At 42.6% G+C, this 18,820-nt stretch overlaps 1 protein-coding gene across 1 annotated transcript in view; it reads left to right on the forward strand.

The window, feature by feature from the left end:
• The window catches only part of cgrrf1 (cell growth regulator with ring finger domain 1), a 39,335-nt gene extending 20,750 nt beyond the window's left edge, over positions 1–18,585 (forward strand). Inside the window, exon 6 of the mRNA XM_043697688.2 lies at positions 13,517–18,585. Coding sequence (XP_043553623.1) covers positions 13,517–13,912 — 396 coding nt within the window. The 3' untranslated portion in view covers positions 13,913–18,585. The remainder of the gene's footprint in view (positions 1–13,516) is intronic.
• The last annotated feature ends 235 nt before the right edge of the window (positions 18,586–18,820 follow it).

Raw genomic sequence — 18,820 nt, forward strand, 5'->3', positions numbered from 1 at the left:
CCGCAACCTGCCGGTCAGCCCGTTTACAACCCTCCACCGCACTCACTGGCTGAGTGGAAGCAAATCATCTTCAGCCCTTAAGGACTGGCAAAGCAGTAGACTGAGAAAAGATAGAAGAGAATTAAAAAGACTTTGCATTGCTCTGAAAGAAAAGCTTCCTGTTCATCTTCACCTTAAATGATGGGAGATTTTATTTTGAAACTGTACTCAGTTCTTGATTCCCAAACCCCCGCCCCGAGAGGAAATGTTTTCTACTCCATCAGGACCCATCAGTATCTTGTATTTCAATTGATTGTCTCTTAGTCTTCTAAACTGTAATGAATAAAGAAGTAGTCTGCTTAACCTTTCTTCGTAAAATAGCCCCTTTCATCCCAGGAATCAGTGTTGTGACTTTCTCAGATATACTTAGAGTCATAGAGATGTACAGCATGGATACAGACCCTTCGGTCCAACCCGTCCATGCCGACCAGATACCCCAACCCAATCTAGTCCCACCTGCCAGCATCCAGCCCATATCCCTCCAAATCCTTCCTATTCATATACCCATCCAAATGCCTCTTAAATATTGCAATTGTACCAGCCTCCACCACTTCCTCTGGCAGCTCATTCTATACATGTACCACCCTCTGTGTGAAAAAGTTGCCCCTTAGGACTCTTTTATATCTTTCCCATCTCACCCTAAACCTATACCCTCTAGTTCTGGACTCCCTGACCCCGGAGAAAAGATTTTGCCTATTTACCCTATCCATGCCCCTCATAATTTTGTAAACCTCTATAAGGTCACCCCTCAGCCTCCGACACTCCAGGGAAAACAGCCCCAGCCTGTTCAGCTACTTGCTTTGGAAGCAGTTAAATCTTTCCTTTACTAAGGAGATAAAACAGAACACCGTACTCCAGATGCATTCTGACCAATGTCCTGTTCAGTTGTAGTAAGATTTTCTAACTCTTGAACTCTATTCCTCTTGCAATAAGTGCTAGCATTCCACTTGCCTTCCTAATTGCTCTGGTCTCTTTGTACTGCAATGTTCTACAGTCTCTATCCACTTGCATGATATTCTGCATTTTCAGGTTTCCTGCCAAGGTGGATAATTTCATACTTTGCAATATTGTATGCATCTGCCAATTTTTTGCCCACTCACTTAACTTGTTTCAACACTTTTTGAAACCTCCTCACAGTGTGTTTTCTTATCCTTGAAGGAGACTTGGTGAGTTACTGTGGTGCAATCTTGTAACTGGCATACATTGCTGTGACTATATGTTGGCATTGGAGGGAGTGAATGGTTAAAGCAATGTATGTGATACCAATCAAACAAGCAGTTTGTCTTGGATGATGTCAAGCTTCTTGAGTGTTATTGGAGCTGATGGATTATTCCGTCACACTCCTGACCTTGCCTTGTAGAAAATGGAAAGGCTTTGGAAATAAGGAGATGAGTTCACTGCAGAATTTAAGGAAACGGAGAGTGTGACTGATGGGGATGTGGGTAGTGTGGATTTAGAAGAGGTTGCAAAAGAGGTCCAGCAAATGTTGGTTGTGTCCAACCAGTAAGAACTAGAATAGAATTATAAAAGTAATAGACGATTTTATAATAGAGGATAGATAGCATCTTCCGTAACCAAGAACATCAATCCCAAAGTGTGTGGCCTAGCAGATCCAAGGATATGGGATATTTCACGTCACCTGTAAAGGAAGAGACAAAATAATTAGACAAAAATAAAATCCATGTGAATAAGGATAAAACATAATAAAGACTTAGTCACAGGTGCAGGTGTCGTCTACAGATGACCTAATGATGAAAGTGAAGGAAGAAAAATGTAGACAAGTTAGGGAATTGGCTTTTTTAAAGAAAATGGGAGATTGTCACTACCTTGATATTAATTGCTAGGAAGATGCTTATGAATGCTAAGTGGAGAGTTGAGGAGCAATATTTTCACTTAGAGGTTGGTAGGATCTGGAACTCCCTTCCAGGAAGGATGATTCAGTCAGAAACTCTTTTGATATTTAAGCAGTATTTAGATAGTCATGTATATTGTCAAAGCCTTCAGAAGCAAAAACGAAAAATGGGATTAATGAAGTCAGATTTTGTCAACATTGTGTAGGCACAATATGCAAAATGGCTCCCTTCTGTGCTGCATTGAGTTCATGAACAGTAGAAGTAGCTAATGGAAATAAGGGAATGGAGTTTCTACAATGTGTATTGTTGATTTTCTGATCCAACGTATAGTTCAATAAGGGAAGTTTTTTTTTATTGGATCCGGTAATGAGAATAAACCAAAATAGATATGTATGGCAAGACATTGCTACATTAGTCATACATTATGTTTTGAGATAGGTTGGGGATAAACTGAGTCTGAGGGGCTGAGATTATAGGCTTTGCAAAGAAAAAGGCAGTAATGGCAAGCAACAATGTAGAACAGAAACAAAAGCATTTAAAGTGATAAACCTGTTCCACTAAAACGAAAGAACAGACTTAACAAAAATTCTCTGGATGAATAAAGATATCAGGGAATAATTGAAGGTTAAGAAAGTCAACAGAGGGTAGAATAAGAAACTGCACACAGTCCAGGCTTATGAGAAGCATCACTGATAACCAATCCTGTGCAGTATGCACTGTAAACCGCTAATCTGACCCAGCCAGCCTGACCAAGCAAGGCAGCCATAATGGCTGAACCAGAAAACCGTGACCAGGGCAGACATGAGATGCTCAACAGAACATCAATAGATAAAGTGAGAAGGTATGATAGTGAGTTAAACCTGATGAGTATGTATTACTAATATGCAACACCGGTGTATCTGGTGAATTGAGATATATTCAGTGCACATGATGGAAATGCCTGGTACTTGTGCTTCCTCTCAGCCATGCGGCCTCAAGGAAGCTCCGTGCACAGTGATCAGCGTACAGATTCATGGATTCCACTTTTGGAAGCCAATACCGTGCACAGACCTCAGGGGTTCACACAATCGCAAGAAAAATTATAAGGAACTTTGGCTGGCACCCAGTCTTGTATGTGACAGTCTGCTTCATTGGATAACTTCCCCTATTTGTGAAATTAGTAATTAAAGCTAAGGCAGCGACCTTGATAGAAAATAGAATATTACAGCGCAGTACAGGCCCTTCAGCCCTCAATGTTGCGCCGATCTGTGGAACTAATCTAAAGCCCATCTAATCTATGCTATTCCATTTTCATCCATATGTTTATCCAATGACCATTTGAATGCCCTTAAAATTGGTGAGTCTACTGCTGTTGCAGGCAATGCATTCCACGCCCCTACTACTCTCTGAGTAAAGAAACTACCTCTGACATCTGTTCTATATCTATCACCCCTCAATTTAACACTATGTCCTCTCGTGCCAGCCATCACCATCTGAGGAAAGTTGCGCTCACTGAGAGCCCTCATCTAACCCTTTGATTATCTTATGTCTCAGCTAAGTCACCTCTCCACCTTCTTCTCTCTAACGAAAACAATCTCAAGTCCCTCAGCATTTCCTCATAAGTCCTTCCCTCCATTACCAGGCAACATCCTAGTAAATCTCCTCTGCGCTCTTTCCAAAGCTTCCACATCCTTCCTATGATGAGCTGACCAGAACTGCGCACAATATTCCAAGTGCGGCTGCACTAGAGTTTTGTACAGCTGCAGCATAACCTCATGGCTTTGAAACTCAATCCCTCTACCAATAAAAGCTAACACACCATATGTAGCCTTAACAACCCTATCAACCTGGGTTGTAACTTTCAGGGATCTGTATACATGGACACTGAGATCTCTCTGTCATCTACACTAGCAAGAATCTTATCATTAGCCTAATACTCTTTATTCCTGTTACTCCTTTCAAAAGTGAATCACCTCACACTTTTCTGCATTAAACTCCATTTGCCACCTCTCTGCCCAGCTCTGTAGCCTACTATGTCCCTCTATAACCTGCAACATCCTTCAGCACTATCCACAGCTCCCCCGACCTTAGTGTCATCTGCAAATTTACAAACCCATCCTTCTATGCCCTCATATAGGTTATTTATAAAAATGGCAAACAGCAGTGGCCCCAAAACAGATTCTTATGGTACACCACTAGTAACTGAACTCCAGGATGAACATTTCCCAACAACCACCACCCTCTGTCTTTTTTCAGCTAGCCAATTTCTGATCCAAACTGCTAAATCACCATCAATCCCATGCCTCCGTACTTTGTTCAATAGCCTACTGTGGGGAAACTTATCAAATGCCTTACTGAAATCCATATACACCACATCAACCGCTTTACCCTCATCCAACTGTTCGGTCACCATCTCAAAGAAATCAATTAGGTTGGAAGCATGACCTACCTTTCACAAAACCGTGTTAAGTATCCCTAATCAACTTATTCCTCTCTAGATGATTAGAAATCCTATCTCTTATAATCTTTTCCAACATGTTACCCACAACCGAAGTAAGGCTCGCTGGTTTATAATTATCAGGGTTGACTTTACTCCTCTTCTTGATCAAGGGGACAACATTTGCTATCCTCTAGTCTTCTGGTACTATTCCTGTAGACAATGACAACATAATGATCAAAGCCAAAGACTCTGCAATCTCCTCCCTGGTTTCCCAGAGAACCCTAGGACAAATCCCATCCAGCCCAGAGGACTTTTACCTATTTTCTCACTTTCCAGAATTGTTAACATCTCCTTGTGAACCTCGAGCCCGTCCAGTCTAGTAGCATGTACCTCCATATTCTCCTCGACAACATTGTCTTCTTCCAGTATGAATATTGATGAAAAATATTTATTATGCGCTTCCCCTATCTCCTCAGATTCCACATACAACTTCCCACTACTGTCCTTGACTGGCCCTAATCTTTTTCTAATCATTCTTTTATTCCTTATATACCTATAGAAAGCTTTAGGGTTTTCTTTGATCCTATTTGCCGATGATTTTTCATGTCCCCTCTTGGCTACTCTTAGCTCTCTCTTTCGGTCTTTCCTGGCTAACTTGTAACTCTCAAGCACCCTAACTAAGCCTTCAACTCTAATCCTAACATAAGCCGCCGCCTTCTTCTTGACAAGAGATTTAGCTTCTTTATTAAACCATGGTTCCCTCGCTCGACCACTTCCTCCCTGCCTGCCAGGCACATACTTATCAAGGACACGTAGTAGCTATTTCTTGAATAAGCTCCACATTTCAATTATGCCCATCCCCTGCAGTTTCTGTCCTCATCCTATGCATCCTAAAACTTGGTTAATTGCATCATGATTGCCTTTCCCCCAGCAATAACTCTTGCCCTGTGATATATATTTATCCCTTTCCATCGCTAAAGTAAACATAAGTGAATTGTGGTCACTATCACCAAAGTGCTCCCTGACCTCCAAATCTTTAACACCTGACCAGGTTCATTAACCAGTAGCAAATCCAATGAGGCCTCGCTCCTTGTTGGCTTGTCTACATACTGTGTCAAGAAACCATCCTTCACACATTGGACAAAGGCTGACCCATCTAAAGTACTCGAACTATAATATTTCCAGTCAATATTTGGAAAGTTAAAGTCCCCCATAACCATTAACCTGTCACTCTTGCTCCTGTTTAGAATTATCTTTGCTATCCTTTTCTCTACATCTCTGGAACTATTCAGAGGCCTATAGAAAACTCCCAACAGGGTAACCTCTCCTTTCCTGTTTCTAACCTTAGCCCATTCTACCTCAGTAGACGAATCCTCAAACGTCCTTTCTGCCACCATAATACTGTCCTTGACTAACAACGCCACACCTCCCCCTCTTTTTACCACTTTCTATGTTCTTAGTGAAACATCTAAATCTCAGAACCTGCAACAACCATTCCTGCTCTACCCATTTCTCCGAAATGGCCTCAACATTGAAGTCCCATGCTGTAACTTTGCCCACCTTATTCTGGATGCTCCTGGCGTTGAAGTACAGACACCTCAAACGACCTTCCTGCTTGCCGGTGAACTCTTGCGAACTTGAAACCTTATTTCTGACTTCACTACTCTCAACCTTCTCTATCGCTCTCTCTCTCTCTCTCTCTCTCTCTCTATCGCACTCTCTCTCTCTATTGCACTCTCTCTATCGCACTCTCTCTCTCTATCGCACTCTCTCTCTATCGCACTCTCTCTCTCTATCGCACTCTCTCTCTCTATCGCACTCTCTCTCTCTATCGCACTCTCTCTCTCTATCGCACTCTCTCTCTCTATCGCACTCTCTCTCTCTATCGCACTCTCTCTCTCTATCGCACTCTCTCTCTCCATCGCACTCTCTCTCTATCGCACTCTCTCTCTCTATCGCACTCTCTCTCTATCGCACTCTCTCTCTCTATCGCACTCTCTCTCTCTATCGCACTCTCTCTCTCTATCGCACTCTCTCTCTCTATCGCACTCTCTCTCTCTATCGCACTCTCTCTCTCTATCGCACTCTCTCTCTCTATCGCACTCTCTCTCTCTATCGCACTCTCTCTCTCTATCGCACTCTCTCTCTCTATCGCACTCTCTCTCTCTATCGCACTCTCTCTCTCTATCGCACTCTCTCTCTATCGCACTCTCTCTCTATCGCACTCTCTCTCTATCGCACTCTCTCTCTATCGCACTCTCTCTCTATCGCACTCTCTCTCTCTATCGCACTCTCTCTCTCTATCGCACTCTCTCTCTCTATCGCACTCTCTCTCTCTATCGCACTCTCTCTCTCTATCGCACTCTCTCTCTCTATCGCACTCTCTCTCTCTATCGCACTCTCTCTCTCGCACTCTCTCTCTATCGCACTCTCTCTCTCTATCGCACTCTCTCTCTCTCTATCGCACTCTCTCTCTCTATCGCACTCTCTCTCTATCGCACTCTCTCTCTATCGCACTCTCTCTCTATCGCACTCTCTCTATCGCACTCTCTCTCTATCGCACTCTCTCTCTATCGCACTCTCTCTCTATCGCACTCTCTCTCTCTATCGCACTCTCTCTATCGCACTCTCTCTCTCTATCGCACTCTCTCTCTCTATCGCACTCTCTCTCTCGCACTCTCTCTCTATCGCACTCTCTCTCTCTATCGCACTCTCTCTCTCTATCGCACTCTCTCTCTCTATCGCACTCTCTCTCTCTCTATCGCACTCTCTCTCTCTATCGCACTCTCTCTCTATCGCACTCTCTCTCTATCGCACTCTCTCTCTATCGCACTCTCTCTCTATCGCACTCTCTCTCTATCGCACTCTCTCTCTATCGCACTCTCTCTCTATCGCACTCTCTCTCTATCGCACTCTCTCTCTATCGCACTCTCTCTATCGCACTCTCTCTCTATCGCACTCTCTCTCTCTATCGCACTCTCTCTATCGCACTCTCTCTCTCTATCGCACTCTCTCTCTCTATCGCACTCTCTCTCTATCGCACTCTCTCTCTATCGCACTCTCTCTCTATCGCACTCTCTCTCTATCGCACTCTCTCTCTATCGCACTCTCTCTCTATCGCACTCTCTCTCTATCGCACTATCTCTCTCTATCGCACTCTCTCTCTCTATCGCACTCTCTCTCTCTATCGCTCTCTCTCTCTATCGCACCCTCTCTCTCTATCGCACCCTCTCTCTCTATCGCACTCTCTCTCTATCGCGCTCTCTCTCTCTATCGCGCTCTCTCTCTCTATCGCGCTCTCTCTCTCTATCGCGCTCTCTCTCTCTATCGCGCTCTCTCTCTCTATCGCGCTCTCTCTCTATCGCGCTCTCTCTCTCTATCGCGCTCTCTCTCTCTATCGCGCTCTCTCTCTCTATCGCACTCTCTCTCTCTATCGCACTCTCTCTCTCTATCGCACTCTCTCTCTCTATCGCACTCTCTCTCTATCGCACTCTCTGTCTCTATCGCACTCTCTCTCTCTATCGCACTCTCTCTCTCTATCGCACTCTCTCTCTCTATCGCACTCTCTCTCTCTATCGCACTCTCTCTCTCTATCGCACTCTCTCTCTATCGCACTCTCTCTCTATCGCACTCTCTCTCTATCGCACTCTCTCTCTATCGCACTCTCTCTCTATCGCACTCTCTCTCTATCGCACTCTCTCTCTATCGCACTCTCTCTCTATCGCACTCTCTCTCTATCGCACTCTCTCTCTATCGCACTCTCTCTCTATCGCACTCTCTCTCTCTATCGCACTCTCTCTATCGCACTCTCTCTCTCTATCGCACTCTCTCTCTCTATCGCACTCTCTCTCTCTATCGCACTCTCTCTCTCTATCGCACTCTCTCTCTCTATCGCACTCTCTCTCTATCGCACTCTCTCTCTCTATCGCACTCTGTCTCTCTATCGCACTCTGTCTCTCTATCGCACTCTCTCTCTCTCTATCGCACTCTCTCTCTCTATCGCACTCTCTCTCTATCGCACTCTCTCTATCGCACTCTCTCTCTATCGCACTCTCTCTCTATAGCACTCTCTCTCTCTATCGCACTCTCTCTATCGCACTCTCTCTCTCTATCGCACTCTCTCTCTCTATCGCACTCTCTCTCTCTATCGCACTCTCTCTCTATCGCACTCTCTCTCTATCGCACTCTCTCTCTATCGCACTCTCTCTCTATCGCACTCTCTCTCTATCGCACTCTCTCTCTATCGCACTCTCTCTCTATCGCACTCTCTCTCTCTATTGCACTCTCTCTCTCTATCGCACTCTCTCTCTCTATCGCACTCTCTCTCTCTATCGCACCCTCTCTCTCTATCGCACCCTCTCTCTCTATCGCACCCTCTCTCTCTATCGCGCTCTCTCTCTCTATCGCGCTCTCTCTCTCTATCGCGCTCTCTCTCTCTATCGCGCTCTCTCTCTCTATCGCGCTCTCTCTCTCTATCGCGCTCTCTCTCTCTATCGCGCTCTCTCTCTCTATCGCGCTCTCTCTCTCTATCGCGCTCTCTTTCTCTATCGCGCTCTCTCTCTCTCTCTCTCTCTATCGCGCTCTCTCTCTCTCTCTATCGCGCTCTCTCTCTCTCTCTCTCTCTATCGCTCTCTCTCTCTCTCTCTATCGCTCTCTCTCTCTCTCTATCGCTCTCTCTCTCTCTATCGCTCTCTCTCTCTCTCTATCGCTCTCTCTCTCTATCGCTCTCTCTCTCTCTCTCTATCGCTCTCTCTCTCTATCGCGCGCTCTCTCTCTATCGCGCTCTCTCTCTCTATCGCGCTCTCTCTCTCTATCGCGCTCTCTCTCTCTATCGCGCTCTCTCTCTCTATCGCGCTCTCTCTCTCTATCGCGCTCTCTCTCTCTATCGCGCTCTCTCTCTCTATCGCACTCTCTCTCTCTATCGCACTCTCTCTCTCTATCGCACTCTCTCTCTATCGCGCTCTCTCTCTCTCTCTCTCTCTATCGCGCTCTCTCTCTCTCTCTCTCTATCGCGCTCTCTCTATCGCTCTCTCTCTCTCTCTCTCTATCGCTCTCTCTCTCTCTCTCTCTCTCTCTCTCTATCGCTCTCTCTCTCTCTCTCTCTCTCTATCGTGCGCTCTCTCTCTATCGCGCGCTCTCTATCTCTATCGCTCTCGCGCTCTCTATCTCTCTCTCTCTATCTCTCTCCGTCCCCGACTGTAACCCAGCTGCCTTTGTCTTGCAGCTGAGGAGTGACTACCCCTGTAACCCCCTCTGCCTCCCGAATGATCCGAAGTTCATCCAACTCCAACTCCAGTTTTCGAGGAGTTGGGAGTTGGGTGCACTTCCTGCAGTGGAAGTCAGCAGGGACACTACTGGTGACTGCTACCTCCCACATTCTAAATTCAACTGCCCTAACCTCCATTTCCACTATTCTAAATTGCCAAAGAGACTGTTGAAAAACTTTTAAAAACTGGTTCCCTTACCAATCTGGCGCACAGAACTTTTTTTTGGTTAGAGAACGAGGATGGGTGGGAGATACTGCCTAAGTAGTGTAACGCAACCACCCAAATGTATTACTTACTTATTCAGCAGTCCCGTGTCCACTCCTGCTCAGCGTGCTCTCCACCTATTTACGAGGTAAGTTTTCAAATCAGTGATTCGCCTTTCCATCAGACCCCTGGTCGACACTCCCGTTTTTGCTCCTACTGAAACAAAAAAGTGGCAGTCTTTGGTTGGGGTGGCCTCATGTTGCCTGCTGTCAAAAGCAGTACATCCCTTCTCTCTCTCATGACCTGCAGAACATCTAGGCATGTGTAATTGGAATGTGCAGCCACATTTTGTCTGCTCTCAGATATTTCCAGGGGCAAGTAGCAGGAGCCCAGCAGAGGTTATAGAACATAGAAAAATGCAGCGCAGTGCAGGCCCTTTGGCCCTCGATGTTGCGCCGATCCAAGCCCACCTAACCTACACTAGCCCACTATCCTCCATATGCCTATCCAATGCCCGTTTAAATGCCCATAAAAAGGTAGAGACCACCACTGCTACTGGCAGAGCATTCCATGAACTCACGACTCGCTGAGTAAAGAATCTGCCCCTAACATCTGTCCTATACCTACCACCCCTTAATTTAAAGCTATGCCCCCTCGTAATAGCTGACTCCATATGTGGAAAAAGGTTCTCATAGTCAACCCTATCTAAACCCCTAATCATCTTGTACACCTCTATCAAGTCACCCCAAACCTTCTCTTCTCCAATGAAAACAGCCCCAAGTGCCTCAGCCTTTCCTCATACAATCTTCCTACCATACCAGGCAGCATCCTGGTAAACCTCCTCTGCACCCGTTCCAGTACCTCCACATCCTTCCTATAGTATGGCGACCAAAACTGCACACAATACTCCAGATGCGGTTGCACCAGAGTCTTATACAACTGCAACATGTCCTCAGGAACTCAATTCCTCTACCAATAAAAGCCAGTACCCATATGCCTTCTTCACCGCACTATTTACCTGGGTGGCAACTTTCAGAGATCTGTGTACATGGACACCAAGATCCCTCTGTTCATCACACTACCAAGTATCCGACCATTAGCCCAGTACCCCATCTTTTTGTTACTCTTACCAAAGTGAATCACCTCACACTTAACTACATTGAACTCCATTTGCCACCTTTCTGCCCAGCTCTGCAGCTTATCTATATCCCGTTGTAACCTGCCACATTCTTCCTCACTGTCAACAACTCCACCGACTTTCGTATCATCCGCAAACTTGCTCACCCAACCTTCTAGCCCCTCCTCCAGGTCATTTATAAAAATGACAAACAGCAATGGTCCCAAAACAGATCCTTGCGGAACACCGCTAGTAACGGCACTCCAAGATGAACCTTTACCATTAATAAAGGTCGAGTGATGCTCCTAGAAAATGCTCAGAAGATTTAATGTTCTGCTTGCGCATGCAATGGCCTGAGAAGAACAGAATCACATAAAATCGACCTAAGCTACCTGTGAGTGGAAGTACTTTCTACTTTAGGTGCAGCACCACACTTGTCTTCTAAAAGAGAGGATTCTATGCAAAGTGATCTTGGACTACAAACACATGCTGCACTGTGGGTTAGCAAGATCATGTCTTTTCTTTCACAAAAGACAAGCCATACCCTAGAGTTTACGTTTCGAGAAAAGGAATTGAAAGTTGGTAGATTATGCTCAGCCTGTATTGAAGTTTAGTTCAATCACACACGAGAGAACACCTGCAGGTTTGGGCACAATATTAAAATTATATTGCAGCATAATAAGGGGTGCAGGGAATATTTACAACGATGATACAAGAAATAAATGAGTTAGTGTGTCAGGAAAGGATTGACAGACTGGATCTCTTTCTTTGGAATAATGTACGCTGAGAAGTGACCTATTCGGAGACTTCCAAATAGTGGTTACAGAAATAATGTTTTCTCTGTGAGACAGAGCATACGTAGTGATCATAAGTATAAGATACCAAGAAATCCAGCCAAGAGTTCAGAAAAAGCACTGTCCAAAGAGTGGTGGAACTATGCAGCTTGCTACCACAAGGAGTGGTTGGTGTGAGTGTATAGGCGTATTTATGGGTGAGCTCCATGAGCATATGAGAAAATGATAGATTGTTATCATGGTTGGTTTAGGTGAAGGTTTTGGGGAGGATGTTTGAGCGCTGTATAAAACACCGCCATGGACTGGGTGAGTGAATGGCTTTTATCTGTGCAGGTATCCCAAGTAAAACAGTTCCAGGCTTGCAAACCACCCTCTTCTAGTCAAGGAATACCATGTGAGCATTTGGAGCAGATGGGACTGAGAGTACAGGACAGTGGGATTAGTTTTGGTTTTAAGAGTTGACACGGTATGTTAGACAAAATAGTTCATGTTGTAATCAACTGTAATTTTATTAAACCAATTATATTCATACTGCTGCTTCAATTACATGAATCTGAACAGACTCTGATTGGAACCCGTGATCTTGGTTGTATGTATGATTCAGCCTTTGGTTGATGAGCCATTTGGCACTGTATAGTTTTAAATGTATTAAGAAACATTAAACATTTAGTTAGTGTATTAAATTTAACTTAGATTCTGTCAAGCTTCTTGATAGACTAATTGGATTCTTCATTGGCTTGCTTCCATGTATTTTATTAAATGGCTATTTATCATTTATGTACAAACATAAATACTAACAATTTTTAAATTTCAAAATATTCATATTATGAATGCTGTACTTTTAAAATTACTTATTTTGACCATCATGTTCTTCCCCAGGTACCTTTTTAGAAGGTGGGTGTGAGATTTATTCCCTTGAAGTTGCTATAGTTGCTGTGAATTAGTTTGAGTCATAGCTGAGAGCAGCCTGGTGATACCTGCTCTTTTGTGAGGAGATATTTGGCCTCTGTTGTGATTAAGTAAAAATTTGGAACTCATTGGTGTGGATATCTGTAGGTAAACTCATTTTGCAGCATTATGCATGATTGCTTCAGAATTATATTTCAACATAGGCATATTTACATTTCTTAAGTGAATCCCTCTGCAATCCTTACTTTGCACCGTGTTTTCAAAATGATTTCCTTCGATTTTTTTTTTCCCTTTGCTCCTCTGTTTTGTGTTCATCTTTTTATTTCACCCTTCACTTTCAATGAAGAGCATATAAATTACCACCATTGCTCAGCAGCTAGTTTTAGTATTTGTCTCTCTCCCTTTATCCGAGAATGTTACTTGTTACTCTGCCTCTGCTTCTTGTTTTCTCTTTCCCTTTTCTACGCGTTCCTACTGTGAAACACTTCCTAATATAAGCAGTGAGCTGAAAATTCTATCAAAAGTCCAATAAATTCAAAACATTACAATATAAATGTCATTTAGTATGCATTCATATACATCAGTTATTTATTATATTGTATCATTTGTGGCACATTAGATGTGAAACCAGTTGAGGGAGTGCTGCATTGCTGTCGGTAGCTTCTTTCAACAAGTGCCTTCTTATTCAGCTAGGCATAAAATCTCCTTTTGAATACGAGTAAATTATTTAGTGTCCTACATTTATCTAGGAAACAAAAGTGACTGCATATGAAGTTTTTGGAATATTTCTTGCAGTTGTATTGATTTAGCTCTGGCTGTTTAGCAAATAAAGTGATTAGTTTTCAGAATAGATATTACATAACCAGCTGTATTCTCCTATTTTAATTTTATCTTGCTACTTTTTAATTACTCAGAGACTTTTTGTACCTGTGGATGAAACCAGTTTGCCTGCACAACTGCCTTCAGAAACTAGCCTGGATAAAAAACTCCTGGAAAAATTTGGCACCACAGAGGAGGAGCTTGACTCTCAAAGTGAAAGCAGCAAGGATTGTGTTGTGTGTCAGAATGCTCCTGTGAACTGGGTTCTGCTGCCTTGCAGACATGCCTGTCTGTGTGACTGTTGTGTGAACTACTTCAAGCAATGTCCCATGTGCAGAGAGTTTATTGCAGAATCTTTTGCCCTCTTACGAACAGAAGAAGAAGTTGGTGCAGTTAAAGGTGATGATGATAATCGGACATCTGAAGGTATCTGGGAAGAATCGGATGAAGAAAACATTCACAATGATGTAAATGAACAGCTTGATATTTAATGGAAAAAGTAAATAAATTTGGCATGTACAGCTTTTACAATACCGAAGGTCTGTGTGCAATCTAGAGTCATAAGCCATGATGAAGGATGACATAAGATGTCTTGTAATTAAGTTATTTAAGACATTATTGAGATTCTGAGTAGGGATAATGTTTACTTGTATGTGGGAAGGTTCAAAGGAATTATATTAACAAGTAGGTTAATCGTTTAAACTTCTCCAGGAACACAATAACATTTATACAGTTTAATTTCATTAAATTAGTATTTGACATTTTTAAACATCAACTTATTGCTGCACCAGAAATTGTTTCAGGTTCTTGCAAGTTTAAGTGGTAATTATATTCAAATCTTCACACATTTTATTTTACTTCAAATCATGATCTTTCTCTTATCTATTTCAAAGAATCTTAGTGATTATGCCTGTTACAACAAAACTTATCATGGACCGGACACTAATTTAAGAATAGGACCTGTTTAGAATTTTTCATCTGTTTCCCAGCTACAGTCAGCAATGGTTTGATTAGATTAGATTACTTTACAGTGTGGAAACAGGCCCTTCGGCTCAACAAGTCCACACCGACCCGCCGAAGCGTAACCCACCCATACCCCTACATTTACCCCTTACCTAACACTAGGGGCAATTTAGCATGGCCAATTCACCTGACCCTGCACATCTTTGGACTGTGGGAGGAAACTGGAGCACCCGGAGGAAACCCACGCAGACACGGGGAGAACGTGCAAACTCCACACAGTCAGTCGCCTGAGACAGGAATTGAACCCGGGTCTCTGGCGCTGCGAGGCAGCAGTGCTAACCACTGTGCCACCGTGCCACCCACAGAGAGTCAGTCAAGCTGGTAGGCCTTTGGCCTTGGGAAATAGAGAGAAAGGAGGGATTAGAAAAGGCCTGAATGAGAAATCAGAAGTCATTTCGAGGAGATAACACAAGTTGGTTAAACAGGAGTCTTGATTATGAGAGGTGGATAATGCAGATGACCTGGAAAGATATTTGCCTTCTAGCAGTCCTCCCCACCCTTTAGTCAACAGATTCATAAAATGGTTAGTGTAAAAGGATGCCATTCAGTCTACCATATCAATGCTGGCTTTCCAAAGTACCAATTTACTCATAGTAAGTTCGACTCTAGCCTTTTCCCTGTAACCTTGCATATTCCTTCATTTTTCAATAATTCAGTACTCTCTTATCTGCCTCAATAAAACCTGCTAGGCAAAAGTGAGGACTACAGATGCTGGAGATCAGAGTTGAGAGTGTGGTGCTGGAAAAGCTCAGCAGGTTAGGCAGCATCAGAGTAGCAGGAAAATTGACATTTTGGGCAAAAGCTCTTCATCAGGAATCAATAAAATCTGCCTCCAGCACACTCAGGCAGTGCCTTCCAATTCTAACCATTCCAAAAATGAAAATATTTTTCTTCATGTCTCCAATGCTTTTGCCAATTGTACCATCCTGTTCCCATTGATGGAAGGATCAAGAATATTTTTCCCATCTACTCTCTTCAGACCCTTCATGATTTTATATACTTCCACTGAAATTCCCCACAAGCTTCTCCGAGAGAGGGTCCCAATCTCATGAGTCTATCTATAAAATGAAGTTCCTCATCCCTGGAACCATTCTCATTAATCTTTTCAACACTCTGTTTAGTTTTTTCACAGGTGTAGTACCCAAAATTGGATGCAGTACTCTTATTGAGGCCAAACTAGTATTCCATACAAATTTAACATAACCTCTTAAAACAAAAAGAACTGCAATGCTGGGAAACTGCTCCATTCTGAGGAAAGGTCACTGGTCCTGAAATGTTAACTCTGATTTCTCTTCACAGATGCTTCCAAACCTGCTGAACTTTTCCAGCAATTTCTGTTTTTGTTTAATATAACCTCCTTTATGTTGTACTCTTATGTTCTTTTTTAATGAAATTAAATGCTTTATTAACCATTCCTTCAATCTACCCTGCTATTTTCAATAACATATCTACATATACACTCAGGTCCCTCTGTTTCAGTTCTCCTTTGTAATTGTACCCTTTAGTTTAGATTGTCTCTCCTCATTCTTACTAATAAAATGAATCGCTTCCCATTTCATTGCATTATGATTCATTTGCCATTGCCTGCCCATTCAACCAACTATCTGTGCAGACAGTGGTTCTAAACTATCCTTCTTACTATTGATAATGCTTTCAAAATTTATCATCTGTAAAGTTTGAAATTGTGCTCTATTCACAGATGTCCAGATCATTAATATACCAGAAAGAGCAATGGCCCTAACACCTCCCTGGAGAACTTCATTGTACATCTTTCTCCAGTCCAAGAAAATTTGACTGACTATGGCTGTTTTTTCTTTTCTCAGCCAATTTTGTATCTATATCACCGTGATCCCTTTTATTTCATAAGTCATAATTTCACTCCCATTGTAAAATCACATAATGTTTATGAATTCATATACACTGTCAACATCAACCCTCTCTGTTGCCTTATCAATAAACTCCAGAAATTTAGTTGAATGTAGCTTGCCTATAACAAATTTATCTCATTAATTAACCTGCATTAACCCTACGGACTAATTTCTGTGAAATAATAATTTGTAAGAGCTTCCCCACCATGAAGGTTAAACTGCTTGTCCTGTAGTTTCTGGATTTATCTTCATATCATTTTTACAAGGGTTGTAATTTTTCCGACCTCTGGCACCACCCCAAGTTTAAGGAAGACAGGAAAATTATGCCCAGTACCTCTGTCATCTCCACTTGCACTTCCCTCATGCATCCTTCAATGTATTGCATTTGGTCCTGGTAGCTAGTCAACTGTAAATGCAGTTAGCCTATCCAGTGTCTTTAGAAATTTAAAACCCTTCAAGTGCATGAATTATTATCTCCTTTACCATGATTTATGTAGCATCATCTTCCTTGGTAAACTTAGATGCAAAGTATTTAATACCTCAGCTATGCTCCCTGCCTCCCAACCCACCTCTACTTTTATCAACCTTTTTAATATTTATATCCCTGTCAAAGGGTTTTGGATTTCCTTTTGTGTTAGCTGATAGTCTTTTTTTAATAAAGTAAAGAACTGTAGATGCTGGAGATCTGAAACAACAACTGAAATTGCTGGAAAAGTTCAGCTGTTCTGGCAGCATCTGTGAAGAGAAAGCAGGGTTAACATTTTGACTCTTCATCAGAAGTTTTTTTCCATGATCTTTTATTTTTCGTCAAGTTCATATATTTTAACCCAATACATGGCGTATTAGCCACCGGATATATATATCATAAACATACTTTTTTTTTCATCATCTCTACTTTTTCATCATCCAGGGAGCTTTGGATTTGTTTTCTCGATCTTTCCCCTTGAAAATAAACCATGCCTGTGTCCAAATCATCTCTAGTCAACTTGTATTCCATTCCTACCTTTCTTTGAACCAGGTCTCTGATATAACCAGGACATCATATTTCCACGTGGCAATCCTTGCCTGCATTCTTATCAATCTTATTTACTGCCTTTCATGTTCTCATATACATGCATAGTAACCCTAATGTGGACTTGATTACTTTTTCCCTTAATCTAAACCACCTGATATCTATTTCCTAATGCTATTTATCATCTCCAAGAGTTCTGTGCATCTTGATATTTCTCTCTGATGTTAGCTTCTGTCAATCCTCCTCAAGAGCACTAACAAGTTGACCCACAAGCAAATCTGTTTAGGTGCAACTTGTCTGTATGAGTTATGTTGGCCCCAGATCTGCTCTCAATGTTCCAGAAATCTCAAGTCCTAGCTCTTATCCAGTCTCTCCAACTATTGACAGATCTGTATTATCCTCCAATTCACTTGTGCACAAAACTAGTAATAATTCTGTAGATTACCACTTGCATGTGTATATATGAATTAGGAACAGGTGTAGGCAATTCTGTCATCAAGCCTACTGTGCCTTTTGGTAAGATTATAGCTAATGTGCTCATGACCTCAAGCCTACTTTCCCTTGTATCTCATACCCTTTGACTTCCTGTTAGTCAAGTATAAGCACCTCTGTCTTGCTAATATTCAGTGACTCTGCCTCCACTACTCTCCGTAAAAGAGAATTAAACAAACTACTTAGCGAGAACATTTCTCCTCCTTTCTGTCTCAAATGGGAGACTCCTCATTTTTAAACTGTTCCTTGACTCTAATCTCTCGCATAAGGAAATGCCACCTTCCACCATCCACCTTTTTAAGTCCCTTGGACCTTGTGCGTTTCAATAGATCACCTCCTCTAAAATCCAATAGATAGGGTCCAACCTTCCTTCACAAGATAACCCCTTAACCCCAGGAGTAAATCAAGTGAACATTCTCTGAAATGTTCTGGTCTGAGTCGATTCTGATAATGGGTCACTCAACCTGAAAAAATAACCCTGTTTTCTCTCTGCACAGGTGCTGCTTAACCTGCTGAATTTTTCAAATAAATTTTTCATTTAAAATTTCCAGTATCTCAATCTTTGTTCTTAGCGCCTTAAGTTTTGATTACTGCACTATATTTACTGTCCAACCTTTCAGGCTGTTATTGGTCCCATTGTGGATCACTACCCCTTGCTGTTTACCAGCTCAGTTCCTCTGCAACCACTGAATAATATACTTGATTCTGATACCAGAAACGAAGCTGAAAATGTGTTGCTGGAAAAGCGCAGCAGGTCAGGCAGCATCCAAGGAGCAGGAGAATCGACGTTTCGGGCATGAGCCCTTCCTGAAGAAGGGCTCATGTCCGAAACGTCGATTCTTCTGCTCCTTGGATGCTGCCTGACCTGTGCTTTTCCAGCAACACATTTTCAGCTCTGATCTCCAGCATCTGCAGTCCTCACTTTCTCCTCTGATACCAGAAAAGCAATATACTATCCTGGAGTCATTTGCTGAAAACTCCTGGCAGCGAGGCTGATCTGGACA

This window comes from Chiloscyllium plagiosum, unplaced genomic scaffold (assembly GCF_037043375.1).
Source record: "Chiloscyllium plagiosum isolate Xiang-an unplaced genomic scaffold, Cpla_swu_hap1 HiC_scaffold_8, whole genome shotgun sequence".
Classification (NCBI taxonomy): domain Eukaryota; kingdom Metazoa; phylum Chordata; class Chondrichthyes; order Orectolobiformes; family Hemiscylliidae; genus Chiloscyllium; species Chiloscyllium plagiosum.